The sequence below is a fragment of the Anoplolepis gracilipes genome, chromosome 10, assembly GCF_047496725.1.
Source record: "Anoplolepis gracilipes chromosome 10, ASM4749672v1, whole genome shotgun sequence".
Classification (NCBI taxonomy): Eukaryota; Metazoa; Arthropoda; class Insecta; order Hymenoptera; family Formicidae; genus Anoplolepis; species Anoplolepis gracilipes.
In genome coordinates this window covers 8,947,286-8,971,000 of record NC_132979.1, presented here as the reverse complement: position 1 = coordinate 8,971,000, position 23,715 = coordinate 8,947,286, and the positions used below count along the sequence as shown (strand labels likewise).

At 25.6% G+C, this 23,715-nt stretch overlaps 1 protein-coding gene across 1 annotated transcript; it reads left to right on the top strand.

The window, feature by feature from the left end:
• Nucleotides 1-1,276: 1,276 nt before the first annotated feature.
• On the top strand, nt 1,277-23,419 carry LOC140670161 (venom allergen 5-like). The gene is made up of 7 exons (XM_072900720.1): nt 1,277-1,667; nt 15,574-15,695; nt 16,170-16,251; nt 19,302-19,462; nt 20,740-20,840; nt 21,425-21,519; nt 22,151-23,419. The coding sequence occupies exons 1-7, from the start codon at nt 1,565-1,567 to the stop codon at nt 22,195-22,197; spliced, it is 711 nt and encodes a 236-aa protein (XP_072756821.1). The 5' UTR covers nt 1,277-1,564; the 3' UTR covers nt 22,198-23,419.
• The last annotated feature ends 296 nt before the right edge of the window (nt 23,420-23,715 follow it).

Sequence of the window (23,715 nt, the reverse complement as noted above, 5' to 3'; positions counted from 1 at the left end):
GTTTTTCCAAAAATATCGAATTAAAAAAAAATCCTACCACGATTTTATTAGAGCAGAGTTTTAGCTTTAATTTTTTTTTAACAAATGTTCTATGATTTCTTTTCGCCGAGATATTTATTATTAAAACAAAATCGAGCTATTGAATGATTATAACTAGTGAAAAAATGATTGTACAATAATTATTAAAAAAACAATTTAAAGAGAAAAGTTAGCACTTTAAAATGCTTCTACCGTTTTTTCAATCATTATTCATTTTTAAAGCGTAATTATTACTTAAAAATCAAATAAAAAATTGTACTTTTATTTTTTTTATTTAAATCAATAAAAGTTAACGCAAAAACGTTAAAATTTTCATGAACTCTACAACATTTACAAGTAAAAAACATTCCAGTCACTCGTACAAAAGACCAAAGTATTAAGTTCAATTTTGCTTTAATAATGAATATCTCAGCGAAAAAAAATCATAGAACATTCATTAAAAAAAGAAATTAAAGTTAAAACTTTGGTCTTTAACACCTAATTAATGAAATTGTGCTGGGATGGTTTTTAATTCGGTATTCTTGAACAAACTTTTGAAAATTTTGTTCAATCGACGGACGAATTGAAATTCATTTAAAGAATTTAAAACTAAAAACTTTGAACTTTGAAACGCTTTTTTATTAATCTTATTCCGATTATTTTTAAGAAAGTTGCAACTACTTGAAAATTGATTTTTTATGGAAGAAAGTCCTTTAATTTTTTTACGTAGTGTATATATATTTATATAAAGAAAGAAAAATTAATAACTTAAAAGTAAGAAATTTAAGCATTTTATAGGTTTTCAGTCCAGCTATTTTATATTTTCTATAGAAAATAATAAAAAGTATACATCAATATAAAATAAAAGAATTATAGGTGTATTATGTATCAAAAATAAAGAGTTACAGAAATGTTTCGGCTTATTTTTTATTTTTACAGCTATTTCCAAAGATCCAGTTTAAGACTGAAAATATATCCGGTGTTAAAAACGCTTTATGGATTTGAAATGTCAAAAAAGGATCGCACCCAATTAAATCCGTCGACGCGGCAACAGATTTTTCAGATGACCGAATTGAACCTTGAGCGCACATGTGCTAAATCAGAGTGTCACCCTGCTCTCCTGTATGAGCAGCAGCACTCCCCACTGCACCTGCGACTGGTTCATTAACAATTACATGGACACCCATGGCACACAGGTGGCACGATATATAAAGTCACGAGGAATCGGCACGGCCGACTATTAGTTCGGCTCGTTCCACCGACCGGTTCGCAGTTCGCAGTTGCGGTTTCCGCGATTCTCTCTATATATCTTTCGGTCGATCGTAAATCGGCCGATTTAATCGGCCGATTGGGCCAACACGTGCCGGAGTGAACGACTTCGAGAACGTCTTCTCGTTCATCCCACACCTACAGATTTAAGGGAGACCAGAGCCCTTGATTGCCTTGAGGTCGTTACGAGGTTCGCAAAATCCGAAATCCTTCCTGTTACGCTTCCTGGCATCGTGTTTCTCGGAGCCCAGATTCAGAAACCCCCGTCTGTCACGAGATGATGTTCACCGAGAAGAACGTTGATTTTGTCCTAATAATAATTGTCACGTGTCTCCTAGTGGTACACTGCGAAACGTCATGTGTAGGAAAGACTCTGCTGAGTGAGTACGATGTCTGGACAATTCGTTTTAATATTATTTATCAATATAAATCAGAGTGTTCCATGGTCAGTTGACGACAAATGAATAAATAGCGATTTTATTCGATTCATCTTTAACAAAAAATGTCGAGAAATGGAAAAAAAACTTAGCTCAATCATAAGAATTTCTTAAATTTTATTATTCAATATCTTAATAATTTTAGTTTCCAATTATAATTTTATTAACATAAAATTGATCTTAAATAATACTTCAAGTAAAAATATATTTTTTCATTCATACAGCCTCTTGAAATATGATTTCTCTTCCGAAATGGTGAAAGAAATATAAAATTTTCCATTTTGTGATTACAAAAAATAGAAAGGAATTAAATTTAGCACTCGAAATTTAAAAGGAAATTTGTAAACAACATAAGATATTAATTTAAAGATTATACAATTATTTATTTTTTATAATTTCTTATAATTTTTTATATCTTTTTTTACGATAAAATAAAAATTTTTTTTAATTCAGTTTTTTATAGAATTAAAAACATATTATGTATATGATATGTATAATTAACATTTCTCCATCTCTTTCTGTCTTTTAATATTTTAATACTTAACATTTATTTTTTTATATCTTATTATTTTATAATTAAAAATGCTATTCCTTAAACCCTTTAAGAAAAATGTAAAGCAATATAAGATTAGGAATATAAATCAAGAAAACAAAAGGCAATAAAATTATTTTAATATCAAAAATAAAAATTGTTAAGTCAATAAAATAAATACTTATCGGTTATTTTTAAATAATTTATTGCATTTATCATATATTCACCGCACATGACATACAAATTGCATCATGCTTTCTTCATCGATTAATTTTTTTAAGTATACATGGTTGCAACATATTTTTGTCGGTAACAAAAAATTAAAATAAAAACCCAGTCCGCTGATTGTGAGAAAAAAAAAGTTGTACAAATTTGTCAACAATAATTTAGTTCCACTAAATTCAATAATTATTTAGGTTCATTAAAAAAAGTATAGTTGACTTTAGTCCGCACAATTAATTTTTTTTCTCATAGTAAAAATAAAATGTCAGTGTCAAAATAAATGTTATATTTTAATTTTTTATATTTTTAGCATTAATATATGTATAACTTTTTTAAAATTATATAAAACAATCATAAAAAGTTATAAGTTTTATAACTGAAAAGAATAAAGAGATCAAATTCTAAATGCTTTATTTTTATAAACAGAGAATATCTTAATCTTTTATAAAATAGTTTAATTGTTTTATTTTTTTAAGAATATTGATAAAATATAAATATTAAATAGTAAAAAATATATAAAATAATAATAATAATCATGAATAATAATAATAATAAATTCAAGACTTGCATAAAAGAACTCGAATAGTAATAATTCTATATATGTTCAGCAAATACTTTATTATAATGTTCGTTGCATATGCAGCTGAATTTTTTATGATAAACTTAATAATTTCAATAAAAAAAGAAAAATTTAGCAACTGTTATTTTTTTAATTGTAAAACAGATTTCGTTATCAAGGAACATTAATATTCATTTTTGTGCAATTGATGAGAACCGCAAAATCTATAATTACTAAGTTATTTTAATGTAATCCGATTTGTAACAAAATAGCGGGTAACGTTTCCATCTGATATGTGTAATATAGCTTATCTTTAATGTAATTAAAGTTATCGTTTAATTATATAATTTATTGAAGAACATATGAAATACTTGACATGACACGTGTGTTATGACAGATTTAACATGTCATTAACAATATGTACGATGACAGAGCTGAATGAAATTTAGCATAAAATTATGACAATATAAGAACGTGATTTATTTAATCACTTTAATTAATTCCGATATTTAACTTCCGTCCGTGTAGACTAGAGGGAAAAAAAGAGAGAATAAACGATCCCGTATATATTATTATCTAAAAAGGTAGAAACGGACGTATCTCCGAAATGACTCGTACGTTTCAACTTGGCCGAATGAGTATCTCTTCCCTCGAATAATCCTCACCGAGAAAGTTCGAGTTTGCAGTTCTCCGACTCTCTCGTCCATCAGCCTCCAGACAACATTCATCAGATAAGAACGGACGGCGGGATATGAATCGCACTCGTGCGAATTAATTCTTCTCGCTGTAAAGTCTCGCGACACGACTTTACACCACGAGAAAGATATAGAGTTGAATGATTTATAATTAATAGAGAGAGAAAGATGAGACGATATTGAAAGAGAAAAAAAAATTCATGGCCGAATTTTTCGAACTTTGTGCATGTTTTCATTACTGCGTCGCCTTCGATGTCCAATATCGAAAAATAAATTACAAGAACATTTTTAATATCGCAAGTTTTATGTTATACACAATTTTTCGTTACATATTAATGTTTTTTTTTTTTTATGCTGAATATAATTATATATTATATTCAGGTAGAAACTAATTCTCTCACAGAATCATAAAATATCTGTTAGCTATTAATATATTATAACAAATATTTTTAAACTTTGCTAAATAATAAATAATTAAAAGAATTAAATTATATCAGCTGGCTTATTGAATCTCGAAAAAAAATTTGTTAAGAAAATGTGCATTAATATATAAATAAAAATACTGAGAAGTGTTATAAATATTTATTATCAAATTAAATAATTTTGTTTGCAGTTTTTTAGTTAGTCTTTCTTTATCTAATATCTAATGTTTCTAAAAAAGTGAAACTTTTTTATAAATACACTTGTAAACTAAAGGACCCTAATTTTTTAAATATAAGAAAACAAATTTAAATATACACTATGCAAAAATATTAAAGAGCTACTTTTTTCCATATAAAGTAAGCCAATTTTTAAGTAGTTGTAATTTTCTTAAAAATCTATTATTTTTAAGAAAATTACAACTACTTAAAAATTGGCTTTTTTATATGGAAAAAAGTGGCTCTTTAATATTTTTACATAGTGTATATTTAAATTTGTTTTTTTAAATTTTAAAAATTAGGGTCTTTACTTCTATTAAATAATATCAATAAAAAAGCGTTTCAAAGGTTAAAGTATCTAGTTTCAGAATCTGTAAATAAATTTCAATTATTTCTATTTATACAAAATTACATTGTAAGAAAGCAACGTCCGTCGATTGAACAAATTTTTCAAAAGTTTGTTCAAGAGAATACCGTATTAAAAAACAATTCTAACACGATTTCATTAATTGAGTGTTAAGGACCAAAGTTTTATCTTTAATTTCTTTTTCTGACGAATATTCTATGATTTTCTTTTCGCCGAGATATTCATTATTAAAACAAAATCGAGCTATTGATTTTGAATGCTTATAACTAGTGAAAAAATGATCGTACAATAATTATTAAAAAAACAATTTAAAGAGAAAAGTTAGCACTTTATAATGCTCCTATCGTTTTTTCAATTATTATTCATTTTTAAAGCATAATTATTACTTAAAAATTAAGTAAAAATTACACTTTTATTTTTTTATATTTAAATCAATGAAAGTTAACGAAAAAAAAACGCTAAAATATTCATGAACTCTACGACATTTACAAGTAAAAAGCATTTCAGTTATTCGTACAAAAGGCCGGAAGTGTTAAGTTTTTTCTGTACATTTCGAAAACTCAAATTAATGATTATCTTGGATAAGCTTTTGAAAAATTTGTTAAATCAACGGATGTCGCTTTCTTACAATGTAATTTTGTGACTAATATAAAAATTGAAATTTATTTAAAAGTTCTAAAACTACAAACTTCGAGTTTTAAAACGCTTTTTTATTGATTTTATTCCGATTAGTTTTAAGGAAGTTGCAACCACTTGAAAATTGGCCTTTTATATGAAAGAAAGTGACCCTTTAATTTTGTTTGCGTATCATGTATAATGTAAAATATAAATTAATAATATAATTCTTTTTAGATTTTTTAAAATATATTACTTAATTTTATATAAAATTAATAAATAAAATAAATAATCAAAAAAATTTCTTTAATGTAAGAACTATGCATAATTCAAAATTAATATGTAATATCTAATATATATGCCGTATAAAGTTTGTTTTTTTTTTTTACCGAAAGAAGCGCGTAAAAAGTGGAGAAATAGAATTATTAGCAAGTTAAAGCTTAAAGCGTAAAAGATGGCCGATCGAGAGCTATATTTATTTAACACATAGTCACGAGTCCATTCCCATGAAATTCAGTTAACTGCGAGAGCTTTACGGTAGAATGGAGCGTGGATGTAGATGTATCGGGACCGAATTGTATCGTTACGCTCGGTACCAAGCCTATCTCATTTCCGGCGCAAAAAGAAACTGACATTTTCCCGTCATAGCGGGACGGCCGTCAAGCAAAAGCGGATGTCACCCGAGTTTGTTTCGCTTTTTCAATGGATGCTAAACGAACGGACGATATATACACGACGCGTCGCGTCGGCTCGAATGACGATTAATTGGCGTGAAGGGAACTCTGTCCCTCGTGTTCCCTTAATGATCTGTGCTCATTATCCGACTGTCGTAAACAGCGCAGATGCAAAAAATCTTGGGTTTTAAAAATAAATTAACTAATAATAAATAATAAATTAATAAATAAATAAATTAATAAATAATAAACAATAGTAATACTTACAAACGCGAAATGTGTTCTAAAACGAGAAATTTGTAATAATCTTTTATAATATTTATTTTCGAATTTCTTGCATATTTTGGTTTTCATAATTTTAAACGACAAGTTTGGCAAAAAAAGGAATAAAAAAGATAAAATGAAAGACAAAATTTATGTACATGTATATTATTTTTTTTCCTTTGAAGATTATTAAAAATTAATACAATTTTTAATACACGTAATACATTTTATTAACACAATTAATATCACATTTTTAAATTATTAATACAACTGTTTTCAAAACTTTATTAGTTTATTAAATAATGATAAATTCTCTATTCTAGAATTGTCAAAATCAAATTATCTCTCTATTTTAAGATTTGTCTAAGTATAAATATATTTAGATCATATTAGGTGTCCTAAAACTGTCTTAAAAAGGTTAATTTTCTAGCCAGTTTATATATATATATATATATATATATATATATATATATATATAAAACTTGTTTTACCATTATTTTCGCAGAGCTAGTAAACATTTACTTCGATTAATATGTATACAATATACTGTATACATATGTATTACAGAAAATATTAATAATCTGATTAAATCCAATAATTATACATTAATTATATATTATATTGTATATTTAATATTAATTATAAATAATATAGTATATTAAATAATTATATATTAAATATTCTAGAATTTTTATATATGTATAATTTTATACCTGAATAAAATATATCAGAATTATATATTGCACGTTTAGTTTTAGCTGGCAAACATTTTAATATTTATCATAATATCTACATAAATAATTCTCTTAAATCATATTCAAGCAATTAAATGTTACAATTAGAACTGATATGAATTTGATACCAAAAAGTAATAATTAGCTAAAAAATAATATCGGAATTTTCAGTAAGAAACACAGTAATCATATTTTTTTTAAATATAGGAAGCATTGTATTGATCTAAACAATGTATTGATCTAACACTTTTTGCATCTTACAAACAACTGCATAATTCCATTCTTCCAGAATTTATATTTTTCGAAAAAATCTTGATAGAGATATATTTCCCAAAAACTCAAAGTTCTTATTATGATAAGAGCGAGTTTTGCAGAAATCAAAATAAATGGTAATCTGAGAGCGCAAGATCAAGCAAATATTATGGATGAATGAGACCATCTCCTAATTGAAGAAATTTCCCTCAATTTTTGTCGAGTCTGCAAAGATATGTGTGGTCTCACGTTGTCTACTGGGGGAAGATTATTCCTTTTCTATTATAATACCGACTATTTACCTTCCTGAATATTTGCCTTCAGTCGGTCCAATTGATAGTCCAATATTTCTCAGAATTAATGTCATAATTGGAAATAGCATAAAAGCTCATAATAAAGTATTTTCTTTTAATCATACGCAAAGCATGATTTTTTAAGGTATAAATCTACCTTAGGAGTAGTTAATGGAACTGATCCCGATTTATTTTAATGTCTTTTTAACGTTCTACTTTATTATAAGTAATCCATTTCTTATCGTCCGTAACAATTCCCTTAAAAAATGGTTCGTTATTATAGCGTTTCAATAATGAATCGTAAATCGAGATTCGATCGATTAAATTATTTTTAGGTTGGATAAATAATTTCCTGCGTTTCTTGCCAAATTATGTAATTTAAATGATAATCTTTTGCATTCTATGTGCTTTTAAGTTTTTAAATGTTTGCTTTTATTTTTATGTATTTGAAATGTTTGCTTCTTTTTAAATATCTCACGACATTTCCTACATAACTTCATGATTTAATTTTTTATAAAACATATCTTGTTTTTTTATAGTTCTTATAGATATAATCTATAATCTTATAACTGTATGATCTTGAGAAACTTTTCTTAATGGTTTTTATAGCGATTCCAACTGTTGCATCTTTTCGCAACTCATGAAGCATAATAAGCCGAAAATGAACTCTTTTCTTATTCATTTTTAATAATTTTTCTCACACCTTAAAAGCAACAAAAATAAATTAATTTTCTGTTCAAATGACAGGTGAGAAAACCTTTCAACAATAAATAATATAGACATTATAATGAGCATAAGTCATCATTCTAAACTTCCAACTAATGGTTAAAGATTACAAACTAAGATTAAAAATAAAATAGTAGATTACTTGGTAAATTTTAATAATAACCGATCACTTTTGCTTTAATTAATTTTATCTAATAAAATATTTTTTTTCTATTAATTGTAATAAATTTTAACAATATTAATTGAAACACTTTAGTAATAAGATTTATCTCTATTTTTCCTAATCATCTTCATCTAGTATATATTGTATATTTCTCATTAAAAATAATCCGCCCTAATTTTCTAGAATGCTAAAGTTAGTGAATATCTTTTTAACGACAAATTCTTAAATCAAAATTGAATTTTTCTAACAAAAATATCAAAAAAAGTATTTATTATAACTTTTAACTTCTTCTGTATATTATATATATTTTCTATACTTAAATCTGAAATTAATATTTTATTAAAATAAATGTAGTTTTGTCCTCTTTGATGCCAGAAATTTAGTTTGAGAAAAAATCATATATGGAATGTATTATATCATCAACTTCCTACTCTCTTTCATTATTTTTCTACTTTTTATAATTAATTTAAAATGTTTGAAAATAATAAACACAATATATAAGTGTACTTTATTTAGTTTTTCTTTTTTTTTACTAAACTTAAAGCAATTAATATTTTTTCGTTTCACAAATTTTACCTGACTAACAAGCTAATTTAATTCTAGATTATATTTAATCTAATCCGAGAAAAATTAGATCATATTGATTAGAAATATTTTGGGAGTCTTCTTCCCCTACGAGTTTCATTTTTATTTTTAATAACTACATATTTAACGAAACGTTGTCAAAGTTTTTATTTTCCATAAAGAATATATTTTTTCTTTTACTTTAATTTCGAATAAATAACTACTAAAATCTATTAAAAGTTACTAAGGATTACAGCCTTGATAACATATATAAACATCAAAGTCATTAGAAATGGATCTTTTAAAAAGAACAGAAGACTGATAATTAAAAAAGTGAAAAATTCTTTATGTAATTTAGTGCAAATTACTTGGGATTTAATCCCAAGATATATCTCAAAATAATAATGTCAATGAGATATTACCTTTTATGAATATCTACTAAAATCGTCTTTAAATTGGCCAATAAATCTGCCATTAAAAGGACAATCAGCGGTTTTAGAACGTCCTATTCAACAGCATTTTCCCATTTCCTACAAAATTTACCTTTTCTGATAGCTTTTCTACAATTCATAATACTTTCTACTTGTTTTATTATTTTTCATTTTTTGAGGAAAAAAATGTAGAATAAAAATTCTTAAAATAAAAAAATATATTTTATGTCCAGTCTATTTTCGACGGAGAAACTATTCCATTCGGAGTCCGAAACAAAGATCGATTTCACGAATATGTATATAAATTGGTGAGCATCGCTCCTCGCGTGAGAAAGATTATTCAACATTCGGCATAGAGTTCTTCGCTAAAAATAGAAACGGACGATTGCCGTAAATTCAGAATCGGCGATCATTATCGAGAGTGCCTCGCGCGAATACGGGCTATATTTACAGAGAAAATCTGTATGTTAATACGACAATCCGGTTTGAAAATAGTTAATAATCTAACACGCATCTATCATGTAACTGTAAATTGCTATAGGTTCTCAACTTAATAGCATCTATCGCGATTTAATATCACTTCAGAGCGGAATATATTTAATCCTTTGCGCAATTTCTTTGCCGCGATATTCGTATTCATTTACTCCTTTTTACGCAAATATGTTTATAAAATTGGCAATATTACGGAATTATTTATAATTTATTTTATATCTATTTTATAATTATTAATTATATTTATATAAAATTAAAAAATAAATTGAAAAATATTGTAACATATTTGTCAATATATTTTTCTCTAATATGATATAAATAAAGATTAATTAAATTATTTCAAATCTTATTAAAGAATTTTAATTGTGACGCACGAAATTAATGTATTATCTCGTAGTAATTTCTTGAATACCCATGTTGTATAACTTATTATACAAATAAAAGAAATTTTGTAAAATTAATAAACAAAAAAATATATAATATATAATAATGCACTACGCAAAAAAATTAAAGGCCACTTTCTTTCATAAGAAAGACTATCTTTCAAGTTGCACCTTCCTTAAAAATAATTGGAATAAGATTAATAAAAAAGCGTTTCAAAGCTTGAAGTTCCTAATTACAGAATCTTTAAATGAATTTCAATTTTTTTCTGTACATTTCAAAAACTTAAATTAATGATTATTGCACAATCATTTTTTCACTAATTATAAGCGTTCAAAGTCAATAACTCGATTTTGCTTTAATAATGAATATCTCGGCGAAAAAAAACATCAAACATTCACCAAAAAAAAAAAAATTAAAGCTAGAACTCTGCTCTTTAACATGTATTATAATAAAATCGAATTAGGATTTTTTTTAATTCTATTGATCTGTTTCCGATTATTTTTAAGGAAGTTGCAACTACTTGAAAATTAGCCTTGTTTTATATAAAAGAAAGTGGCCCTTTAATTTTTTTGCGCAGTGTATATTACATAAAACATATAATATACAAATATTATATATATATATAATATTTACTAATATTTAATTATATATAATATTATATATATATATAATATATATAATATTATATATAATTAAATATTAGTAAATGTAATAAGTACTACATATAAATATATAATATATAAAAATATATAATAAAGGTAATAAAAAAATTTCGTTCACACATTCTTGCGGTGGTCAGTGAGAATTTCTCTTGAAAGCATGCGAGCAACATAAAGTGTGCGAGCCGCTTAAGGAAACTTCGTACAAGCCAAAGCCGACAGCGTCGTCCACTTTACCTCATTAAGCCACTCCCGGACCTCAGAAGGGACCGCGAAGACCGCGAGGGAGTCTCTCTAAGATAGATTGAAAGTACCCGGAGGACGTGACGGTGGAAAGATGAGGGAAGGGAGAGGGGTAGGGGGAGGGCCGGTCCACTCTGGCGGCGATACCCTGCTGCTCGCCAGGGCAGATAGTAATTAACTTGCGCGAAGCTTTTGCCGGGAAGCTTGCGCCGGTCGAATTACTGATGCAAAACTTGCGACCTCTCGGCACCTCGTCCATTTCACAAAGGCTGCGCAATTAGCACCCGCCTTTCTCGTTCTTCTCCCTGTGATCAGACGTACCGCTGGCTGCTGCTGCCGCGATGTACTCGCAGAGAAAAGTGATTAAACTCGTAGCTACCGCAGAACGGAATATCACGAGGATTTTCACGAAACGACTGTGCCAATAAGAGTGCTTTGAGATGAGACAAATGATAACGCAACTATTATAAAATTCCTGCTCCTCGTAATGATAATCAATTTATTTTATTTGTCATAAAATACTACAATATCAATCGCATCAGTCTATTTAATAGGGAGTTTGCGTTAAAAAAAAGTACATTTTTTTATATATGTAATTTAAATATATATTATTATAAATTTATTTATAAGAAAATTTTAAATTTTAATCAATAGGAAGGTATTAAAAAATTAAATTAAAATTTAATAAAATTTAAATTGTGAGAAAACGATTTTGATTGGTTGGAGTGCGTGACGTCACAGTGCAATAGTTTCAAACGTATGTTTTCTGTATTCTGTATTGCGATATTCGATCATTCTTGATCTCGAGGTACATACAAAGAAAAACAATTTATTGGTGTTTTAATTGTTGTACTTTTACATAGAGGTACAAAACAGGTTTTGTACGTGTTACCTTTGCTCATTTTCACAATAACTGGATATTTTAATAAATAAAAATAGTGTGTTGTCACTGTATATATTGGTTAGATTTGAGAAGACGCTATTTCACGCTATTTAGCGCTATTAGCGTCTCCCCGAATGCAGATATTGCACTGTGACGTCACATCGCGTTCGGGAGGACTCGATCGTTTCCGGATCGTATTTGACAATTTCAAATAATGTAATTTTTATTATTGATTTTCTCGCTTAATTTGCATTTAAAAATTACGAAAAAAATAATTACATTTAAAACTATATATAAAATAATTATATTTAAAACTATATATAAATTATAAAATGCAATTGTTTTTCAAAATCATGCAAACTCCCTATTGCAATTGTAATTTTTGTAAAAAAAAAATCTTATTAAATTCACCGCGTTTTCAAAAAGTTTATCTTAAAATTTGAATTTGTGAGGAAAAATTTAGAATTCAATATTAATAAATAGGTCTAAAGTCTAGAGAAAAATACAGTTAACAGTTACTTATTTATGTAAAATAATAAAATCAAATAAAAATTTAAACTAAACAACAAGATAACAAAAAAAAAGATCAAAATCCTATTTATATAACTTGTAAATTTATAGCGTTTGGCTTTTTCGTGACAGATAATGCAAGTATGTGTTGTAACTCACTTTAAGATTTTCTAGCATAAAGTAAAATTAATATTAATATTGATTTTATTCTATGCTGGAAATATTAACAATTTTAATAATTTGTTAAAAATCAAATTCCTGGAAGGACGCAATTTATTCCAAAATATTCGTATTTTATATATTTTATGCATACATTAATACGATTCAAAAATTTCTTTTTCAGATAAATTCAGTACCGAAAAAGTTAATTGTCACAGCAGAGAATTAATATGTAAATTAAATAAAGAAAGAAATATTATATAATTAAGTAATTTATACGCCGTCACATCTAATTGGAAATTATATATAGCCTTTTTATGCAAATAAAAGTATATTTATTTTATATTTAAATTGTATTTATTTTATACATATACAGGGTGTACCAAAATGCGCGATAATAATTTTAATAAAAAATTCTTTGTAACATTTTAAGACGAAAGTTCGAATACGAAAATGCCGAGGCTATAATAGTTTTCAAATTAGAAGGTTTAAAGATCACGAACGATAGGACTAGAATTTCACGCGCTCAAGAGTGGCAAAATGGTCAGTAACAAAGGTACTTCCATGAATCGAATAAATATCTTTAACAATAGTAAAATTATTGTCAAAAATTCAAAAGTTTTATTAAGAATTTACTATTTCTGCTTATCCGTAAGAAATTATAAGAACAATTTAAAATGTTTTTATTCAATAGTTTAATATACCGATATCGATGTCATCTGTCACATTTGATTCATATGGTAAGTTCTCGTGATAAGATTTATTGATAAAATAATTTCTTTGTCATTATTATCGCGCATTTTGGTACACTCTGTATATACAATATGTATAAGATATATACACTATACTAAATAAATATATATTTCACAATTCTACACATGTATGAAAAGAAGATAAATATAATCTGACGTATATAATGATATATATATAATTATATACTACCAGATTCTTATTTTATTTGCATTAATTTGAAATATTGTATGTATTACATATAAATTGGATAATTAAATTAATTATTTTGTGTAAATATTTCTTGTTGAGAAAATTGTATTTTTTTATTTTGGTCATCTTACTTTAATTATACATATTTATATATATATATATATATATATATATATATATATATATATATATATATATATATGTATATATATATATATATATGTATATAATTAAAGTAAGATGACCAAAATAAAAAAATACAATTTTCTCAACAAGAAATATTTACACAAAATAATTAATTTAATTATCCAATTTATATGTAATACATACAATATTTCAAATTAATGCAAATAAAATAAGAATCTGGTAGTATATAATTGTACTTTGTATGTAACTATAAAAATTTGTATGTTATGTTCATAATCAAGCTTGACAAAAAATAATAATTAAAGTAAAATTTTCAGAAATCATTTTTCAGATATAAATCTGTCTAAAATTTAAAATTTTATTTGCTTCAAAAAATACATATATCATAAATTTAAGATGTACATACGTACAAATATAAATTAAAAATAATAAAGATAAATTATACAAATCTATAGACATGTCTATGCATTCAGTCTTCCAGATAAACAAAATATTTTCAATATTTATTCAAAAAAAAAGAAAAAACAAAAAAATTCGACAAATTTAACAATGTAAAAAATTGCCCGCAACTTTGACAAATATTCGAATATATATTCTCTCGAAGACATTTTCAGACACTTTCGCAGTTTCTTCCTAATTATGAATTGTTAGGAATGAGTTAGCGCGCGCGAACGCACCGTCTGGAAACGACATAACAAAGTGAACAAAAGGAACGCCATCACTTCCATTTCAATGAGAAGTTAAACTTGTGAAACGGAAGTTCTCTTCATGCGCCAAATGAAAGACAAGGGGAACAACGCTAAACCAACTTCTATGGAAAGTTTTTCAGGAAGCTGCGCAATCTGCAGCTTGCAAAGAACGGTATCAAGAAAGAATAAAAAACCGAAAAAAATCCGAAAGAAAGCACGCATATAAAGTTCTGGTATCACAAAAGATTGTCTAAAATGAAAGTGAAATCAAGTGATATCTCATAGAGTCTCTTCTGCAACTCTGTCTCGATGTTATGTCTTCATAAATTGAAAATAATTATCTACACAATATCTTTCAATTTTTATCATAAACTTAAAGTCAAATCTTGACACATAAGATAAATTTATATACAGTTAAAATAAAATTTATTAAATAAGTAAATAAATTTCTTTTTATAAAATTGTGAGAAGTGCCAATCCTTTATCAATAAAAGTGTCAAAATAAAAAATAAAAATGTTAAATTAATAAAATTATTAGATGCCGCTTATGAATTTTATAAAACAATTGTAAAATGTAATATATTTTAAAAATTAAAATTGTAATATAATATTGTATTTAATAATATTTATAATATTCTAAAATGTATAATTTTAAAATTATATTTTAAGGTTACATTATTTATCTTTTACTGTCTTTTTCTTTTGTTATATTAAAACTGATTCAATATTCAAGTATTCGTTTTGCATATTTTTTCTATTTTTAATAGAAGTGATCATATCATAATACTTGTTTTCAGAGACAAATATATTATATATATATATATATATATATATATATATATATATATATATATATATATATATACACACAATAATATACAAATATATACAAAATATATAATATAATTATATATTATTACAATATATAATTACAATAATATACAATATATATATATAATACACGATATATATGGTCGAAAAGCAACAGCTGAAAATACATATTATCTTATAGGATCCGGTGGGATATCATGCGAAGAGAAACAGATTATCCTGGACGAACACAATCGATTGAGGCAACTAGTGGCACTGGGACGGATACATGGTCAACCTGGTGCAGCGAATATGATGGAGATGGTAAGTTAACGCGTTTCCTGGAGAATATTACGGTTCCTAAAGTCTCGGAAGAAAACGTATTTTCTTCCGAGACTTTAGGAACCGTAATATTCCTCCTATTTATTACGATCGAATTTTTGTCGAGAAAATCAATTGTAAATCGAAAAAGAAATCTGCTAAATAGTCTACAATGGAAATTCAGTGGTTTTGAGGTATCGCACGTATGTAGTAAGTAGTTAAATTTATGGCAATACTGTTGATCGCGCTAAACTTCATTTTACAGCAAGATGAGGGTGTTCCCTTATCTGGCAGCATATTTATATTTGTAAAAAAGCTCTCTCTCGCGCAAAATACGCACTAATTTAACACGATAAGCCACATGACAGATTAACTAAAGTTGGAGAGAGTTTTACAACTCACTCGGTAATATTCCGTAGATGTATCTCGCTCTGTACGATGTTAATTCGACGTGTAAGTTACTAATTGCTGTTACAGATATGGGACGACGAACTTGCCGCGATAGCACAAAGATGGGCGGATAGTTGCGGCGAATCACATGACACTCTACGAAATGTCCGTACGTAAAACTTTTATTAACGATATTCTGATTATTATGATTATATTGCGTATAATTTCGCGAAATGACATTATAATATTTCTAATGTGTATATATCACTAACAATTGTAAGAAGAATATAAAACAGTAATTTAAAAAGAAAAATTAGCACTTTAAAATGCTTCTATCATTTTTTCAATCATTATTTTTACGCAAATATAATGTTTATAAAATTGGCAATATTACGAAATTATTTATAATTTATTTTATATCTATTTTATAATTATTAATTATATTTATATAAAATTAAAAAATAAATTGAAAAATATTCTAACATATTTGTCAATATTTTTCTCTAATATGATATAAATAAAGATTAATTAAATTATTTCAAACCCTATTAAAGAATTTTAATTGTGACGCACGAAATTAATGCATTATCTCGTAGAAATTTCTTGAATACCCACGTTGTATAACTTATCATACAAATAAAAGAAATTTTGTAAAATTAATAAACAAAAAAATATAAAATATATAATAAAAATACACTACGCAAAAAAATTAAAGGCCACTTTCTTTCATAAGAAAGACCAAGAATACCGAAATAAAAACAGTCTTAACACGCTTACATTAATTGCGTGTTAAAGAGCAGAGTTTTAGCTTTAAATTCTTTTTTTAACGAATGTTCTATGATTTTTTTTCGTCCAGATATTTATTATTAAAACAAAATCGAACTATTGACTTTGAAGCCTTATAACTAGTGAAAAAATGATTGTACGATAATCATTAATTTAAGTTTTTGAAATATACAGAAAAAAATTGAAATTTATTTAAAGATTCTGAAACTAAGAACTTCAAGCTTTGAAACGCTTTTTTATTAATCTTATTCCAATTATTTTTAAGGAAGATGCAACTACTTGAAAATTGGCCTTTTTTATCTGAAAGAAAATGGCTCTTTAATTTTTTTGCGTAGTGCATATTTTTAGAAACTCTTAACTTTTTTAACCCAGTTAAAACTAGGTATTTAAAAGCTTTCAAATGGAAGTTAAAAAATTGCACGCGCGTTACATAAAGGAGAAATTTTATTTTTATTTTTGGAAGAATTTATATATATACATTTGCCCATCGCCTTGAAAGATAAGAATATCGAATTCCGCTTAGTGGCAAAATTATGTGCATTTTATGAGCTTTTAAATCGATATAGTTTGAATTTTTAAGTTCTAGCTTTTAAAAGCAAAGCAGCATCTATAAATTATTCGAAAGAAAAATATAAAAATGTGAAGAGTTTCTAAAAATATGCACATTCTGACTTTGACATGGCGGAAGAAATACCCTTACTCTTTTCCGTATAAGAGAGGACTGTATTTAAAGGTGCGAGATAAATATCAAGTCAAAATAAAAAGTATATTATAAATTCATTATAAAAATATATTACAAAAATTATAAATTTATTGCACTGGTATTTCTGCATTAAATTTCGGCTAAAAATTAATATATTTTATAAATAGACTGAGAAAGAAACATTTCTTCTCTCTTCATTTCATTTTTAAAAAATAATACTATTCTTAATTTTTCTACATGACAAGCTCGAAATTTTTGACTTGTAAGATTTGTGACTTTATGAATAGCATTTAATTTCTCATTGTAAGATATTTGTTTTTCTATACCATCGTAAAAAGTGAAAAATCAAATAAACAAAGAAAAATTCTAACAAATATCAATACAATTAAACAAAACACACAATTATTACGATTATAATATTGATTAAATGCAAATAATATTTAAATATTAAACATTTTTAATTGTTAAAAGTACAAATGTCACAAAGTAATCCTAACAATAATTATGCAAAATTATTAACAACGTTTATATTGCAGGTAGTCACAGTTACAAATCCTATTACATTGATTTTATTGAGTATCTCATAATTCACGTGGTCTCACAAACAACAGTCGCTGCTTGATTAAGCTTTTGAAGTATCCTCAAGCCCTGATATCTCTTTTATCTTCCATTATTCCATTACACGTTAAATATTGTAATTTTTTCCGAGAGAGATTCCAAAAAGATAAAGTCTCTCACAGAGATTATTTTATCACAGAGCTATGTATTTTACACATCAGCATTAACACGTAAGCTTCTTTTAGTTAAGCGAATATCACATCTATATGAAATATATCAATTAACCGTTAAAAAGGTTATCGTACAATTATTAAAGAAAAAAATTAAACTGTTCAATAGTAATTAATAATATGTATATATATAATATACGTATCAAAACAGACAAAACAAAGCTTAATGCTTGCGACATGATATTGTTTCACTTCGATGTATATATTAATTCAGAAAAACGACGAACAAAAGTGCTTTTCTATATAAAATATAAAAATACACGTTAATAACTACATCTCTTTAAAATTGATATTAATAATATTAAACAATATTATTAAAATTTTGCAGAGAAACAAATATTCCAAATATAAATATAAAAATTGAAAAAATAAAAATATAATTTATATAAAATTTTCAATAAATCTTGTAATAAATAAAATTAATAGAACTAATTTTTTTATACAATTAGTAAAAGTATACAAATATTCTGTACTAATCTAATAAAAAAATAAAAATTATTATTTAAGTATCCAGACAGCACAAAATATTTATAAAATATTTACAAACTATTTATGGTAATTGTTTAAATATTTTTAAGATTTTAGATTAAATAGATCATAAATATTTATCATAAATATTATAAAAAATATTTGAGAAATAATTACAATAAATATTTATTTTTTATACTTATCATAAATATTATATAAAATATTTCATCTATATTTTAAAAATATGTCGAATAAAGATTTTTATAAAATATGTATAAAATAATTATATAATATTTTTAAAAAATATGTTTTTATAAATGTTTATAAATATTTATAATATATGTTTCATTTTTGTCTCGTTTCTGTATATCGTTGTGGCAAAACGTAACGGTCCGGACAAAAGCTCAATGCATTTTTTATCCGAGCTTTACCGATCCTCAGGATTCATGATTAATCACGGCAATTGATTCGTAGGTAGATTCACGGTAGGACAGAACATTGCTCGCACATGGACGACTAGCCCCCCGGGACCTTATGACAGGGAGCCGAATTGGAGACGACAAATTTTCGGTTGGTTCGACGAGGTACAATACTACCACTCCGGTTTTAGCGAATCGACTGGACACTACACACAGGTCTGTAATCTCAGGAGTTTGCAAAATCGGAAAAAAATTTAAACGTTAAAAAATTATGCAATTGATTCTGCGATATAAGGAAGATATTTCTCAAAAAAAAAAATTTATTAGTATTTTACTTATTTCACAGTATTACTAACTCACTCTTATTTTATATTCAATATAAAAATGATTAAATCGTAATTAATTATTTATCGTAATTATTCGATATTATAATAAGAAGTGTTAATTAATTATTAGTTGATAAAATAAAAAACTTGTGTTTTAGTAGAAATTTAAATTTATCGTTTCAAGCAGAATAATTTATTCTTACTAAATATTTTTTATTAATTTAAATAATATTTTAATATTAAAATAATAATAATAATTAATAATTAATAATTGATTAATATTTATTAATATTATTAATATGATTAATATATTTATATTATTAATTATTTTTATTATTACTTATTATTAATTTATTAATAATTAATAATTTTAAAAATATTTTTAATTTTTTTTACTATTGATTATTTTATAACGAAATTATATAACATTTTGCAAATTCAATGAAATTATTTTTGGCAAATAATGTTACTTCTAACAAGTTTTTTTTTATATTCACAAACTGACAAGATATGCAATGACAGAATAAAATATAATATAAATTCTTTTCCTCTTAAAATAGTCTTTCTCGAGCCGTGTAAATTACATTAAAAATTGTTTTTATTCGTAGGTCAGTTTCAAAATAGCTTTAAAAAATACTCGATTTATAGACCCGATCGGTCTTCAAACAACAGTTAATTCTTATTTAATGAACCTGTGCTGTTATTTTATAAATTTTTATGAGCTCGCCAGTTGCGAAAGAACTTTTTAACGACGAGTTTGGTCTTCCGGAAAAAAGATCGTTTTATTTAATCGCACTATTTATCATATTATTGAAAACGCATGTGCGTAGAAGAAATTCAAATTTAACTTAAGTGTACTTCATTAAAAAAAAAAAAAAAAAAAAACGAAACATTTGCATACTAAAATCTGAATTTCTAAAAAGCACTTTACTTTCAATCTGTTTTATTTTAAGAGCCATTACCACCTCAATATTATTAAAAAAAATTTTGTTCAAGTTAAAAGAAAATACGATCAAAATTCTTGAAAATCTTTTACAGTAAAACTCTGTGTGAAACCGTCTGTTCCGAGACTACCTATTCAAAGTAATTGAAGCATAAGCTTTTTCATGTTCACGCGAGCAATTTACGGATCTTTAAGAAGCAGGAAACATTCTGTATTAATTCCAGTTGGTGTGGAGCGACACTTTTCTGCTGGGATGCGGATACTCGTTTTACTACGACCCGGCTCGCGGATATACCAAGAATTATGTATGCAACTACGGGCCGACGTAAGAATCCTATTTCGAAATACCACTAGCTCCTTCTCCTCTTTATTCAGTTTCTTTCATATTAGAATATGGAAATTGTGTCAAGACGGGTATTACAGAACTACATTTTTATTAAACGAAATATTTCTCCTCCGGACTCTTTATAATTTCCTTTATAAACGGCTTCGACGTATCGAAAAAATAACTCCGCGTTTTCCACAAATGACTAATTTTATCGGAAAAAGTTTCAACGGTAAAAAAGAGGAAGAAAAAAAAACAAATTTGTAACAGCGTACTCTTTTTAAATCAATCGGAATATAACGTAATTTTAAATTCACACGCGAAACGGGGGCGAACAATAAAAATCAGATTTTTTACTTTTTTTTTAATTTCGAATATAATTGAATAAATATTTTTACGAAATTTATACAGGTCGTACTTTTAATTACTAATTTTTTTCAGTTACTTCTTATATTTAGCCACGTCATTAAATTTAAATTATATTGTAAATGTCGAACCAACTTTTAAAAAATGATAGAAAAAAATCATTTCTTCGATGTATAAAAAAACATATGATAAAAATAAAAATTATTGTCTTATTTCAGCGGAAATGTTCTCGGTTTTCAACCTTATCAATCAGGTCAACCTGCATGCGGCCATTATGGAATGTCCTACAGCAATAGATACACCGGATTGTGTTGTTAGTATCATAATTAGCATATAATGTAGTCAACACATTATATATATACAATATAAATATATATATATATATAATATATATTAAATATAATATATATATATATATATATATATATATATATATATAATATATATTAGATATATAAAAATTTTAAATTTAACAATCTTTTTAAATTTACTTAAAAAATTAATAATAATTAAATAATAATATTAAAAATCTTAATTTTAACTATCTTTTGAAATTTACGAAATTTATTTGAAATTTATTACTTTTTTATTTTATAAATAATAACAACAATTATAATTAAATAATAATAATTAATAATTAATTACAATTTCATTTCTCCTTTAAAATCAATGATTTTCTATGGAATTTTGATTTCTCTTTAAAAATATGAAATTATATTTATTCTTTTCGCAAAGTACAATATATTTTTCAGATTTGAAATTGAATTACTTTTATTTAAAAATAGGCTTGCATTAGTTTGATATTTTTTCACGGAGAAAATGCAGGAAAAAAATATTATACCAACATATCTTTTTTTTTTTATTAAAATTTCTTCCTTTATTTCACGTACATTTTTTCTAGCAACACGCACATGTGTAACGAGCATATTATTGTGTGATTACAGCTCGTGGGAGTTATTATCACCTCGGAGCTCTATGTGTATATGGGTAATGTTACATATGGATATTTATGAAGAACATTTAATAATGGCGAGTAATTCTCGCTGATAGGACAATCAGTTGCATTATATAAATTGTAATTAGTAAATTTTATCAATTAAGAAAACTGATTCGCTTATGCGTGATGTCAATTTATTATATATATGTATAAACGACAATGAGAACAAATTATGCTTATTACCATGTAAATATGTGTCTACGAGATTGTAATATCGAATTAGTCAAATGTAGTCAAGGCCGCCGAGAGCGGATTCAAGTTCCGGTGAAAAAATTTCTCTCAACCCGCCGGTCGAGCTGACTGGAAATCCCTGCATGCAGAATTTATTCATGATGGAAAAGAAAATGCTAACAAGCATGTAAATATGAATCATGACGAAAAAAAACCAGTTATTCTTTAAAAAAAAACAAATTTTTGGATATTTAATGCCCGGGACAAATTATTCGATGTCGAAGAAATTATTCCCTGCTCAAATTTAATGGTAAGTAATAATATGAAAAAAAAAACAAACTCTTGTACGGAATATAACTTAATATCAAGTCCGTTTTATATTCCAATAATTTGCATTATCTTTCCTTCTTCTCGTTAAGAAAGAACTATACGGATTATCTGTGTCAAAAGTTAATACGCCTAATTTTGAGATTCATGAATTTGACGCACTTTTAATCTTTTAAAATATAAAATTAACAATTAAATGAGTTAAAATATAAAAAAAATGCTTTTCAAAAAAATTTTCATTTTTATGAACTTATACACGGTGTCTCTATAAAATTTTCGAGACACAGTCATTATAAAGAAAAGTTAGTTTGGTGTAAGATATTTTACAGGGAAAATTTTTAACTTATAAATTAATTATTAATTCTATATATGTAAAAAACTAAAAGTGTCTTGTACAATATAAAATTCATGAATCTCGAAATAAGACTTATCAACTTTTGATAAAGATGATGTCCGTATAATTCCTTCTTATAATCCCGTATATTAAGAAAATTATACAACGTGTTCGCAAAAGCACGCATTAGAATATGAATCACGCTTAAATAATTATTAAAATCAGCAAATATTTATAATTTAGTTAGCTTACTTTCATTAAAGAATATGTATCGAAAAGACATGTCTCATCTAAGATAAAAGTTAGAAAAATAAAATCTCTTTTCCTCTATTTTTTTCTCTCTCTCGACCTGATTTTAGTTCAATTCATCTAGTCTTTATTTATAGTCCATAGAAATTAGTAATTAAAATAAGAAATAAGGATAATAGATCAAATATCTCTCTCTCTCTTTCTCTCTCGTATAAGTAAAATTTAAATTTTTTTAGAATATATGATTATTATAAATATGCATAATTATATTCTATCATAATAATATAGACAATTTTTGTGAATGTAAGAAACTATAATTATAAATTATGTAAACATTTAGAAATATATATGTAATACATATGATTATTTTTGCTTATTTACTGTACATGTACACGAGAATAGTAAATATTAAGAATTTAATATTATCTTTC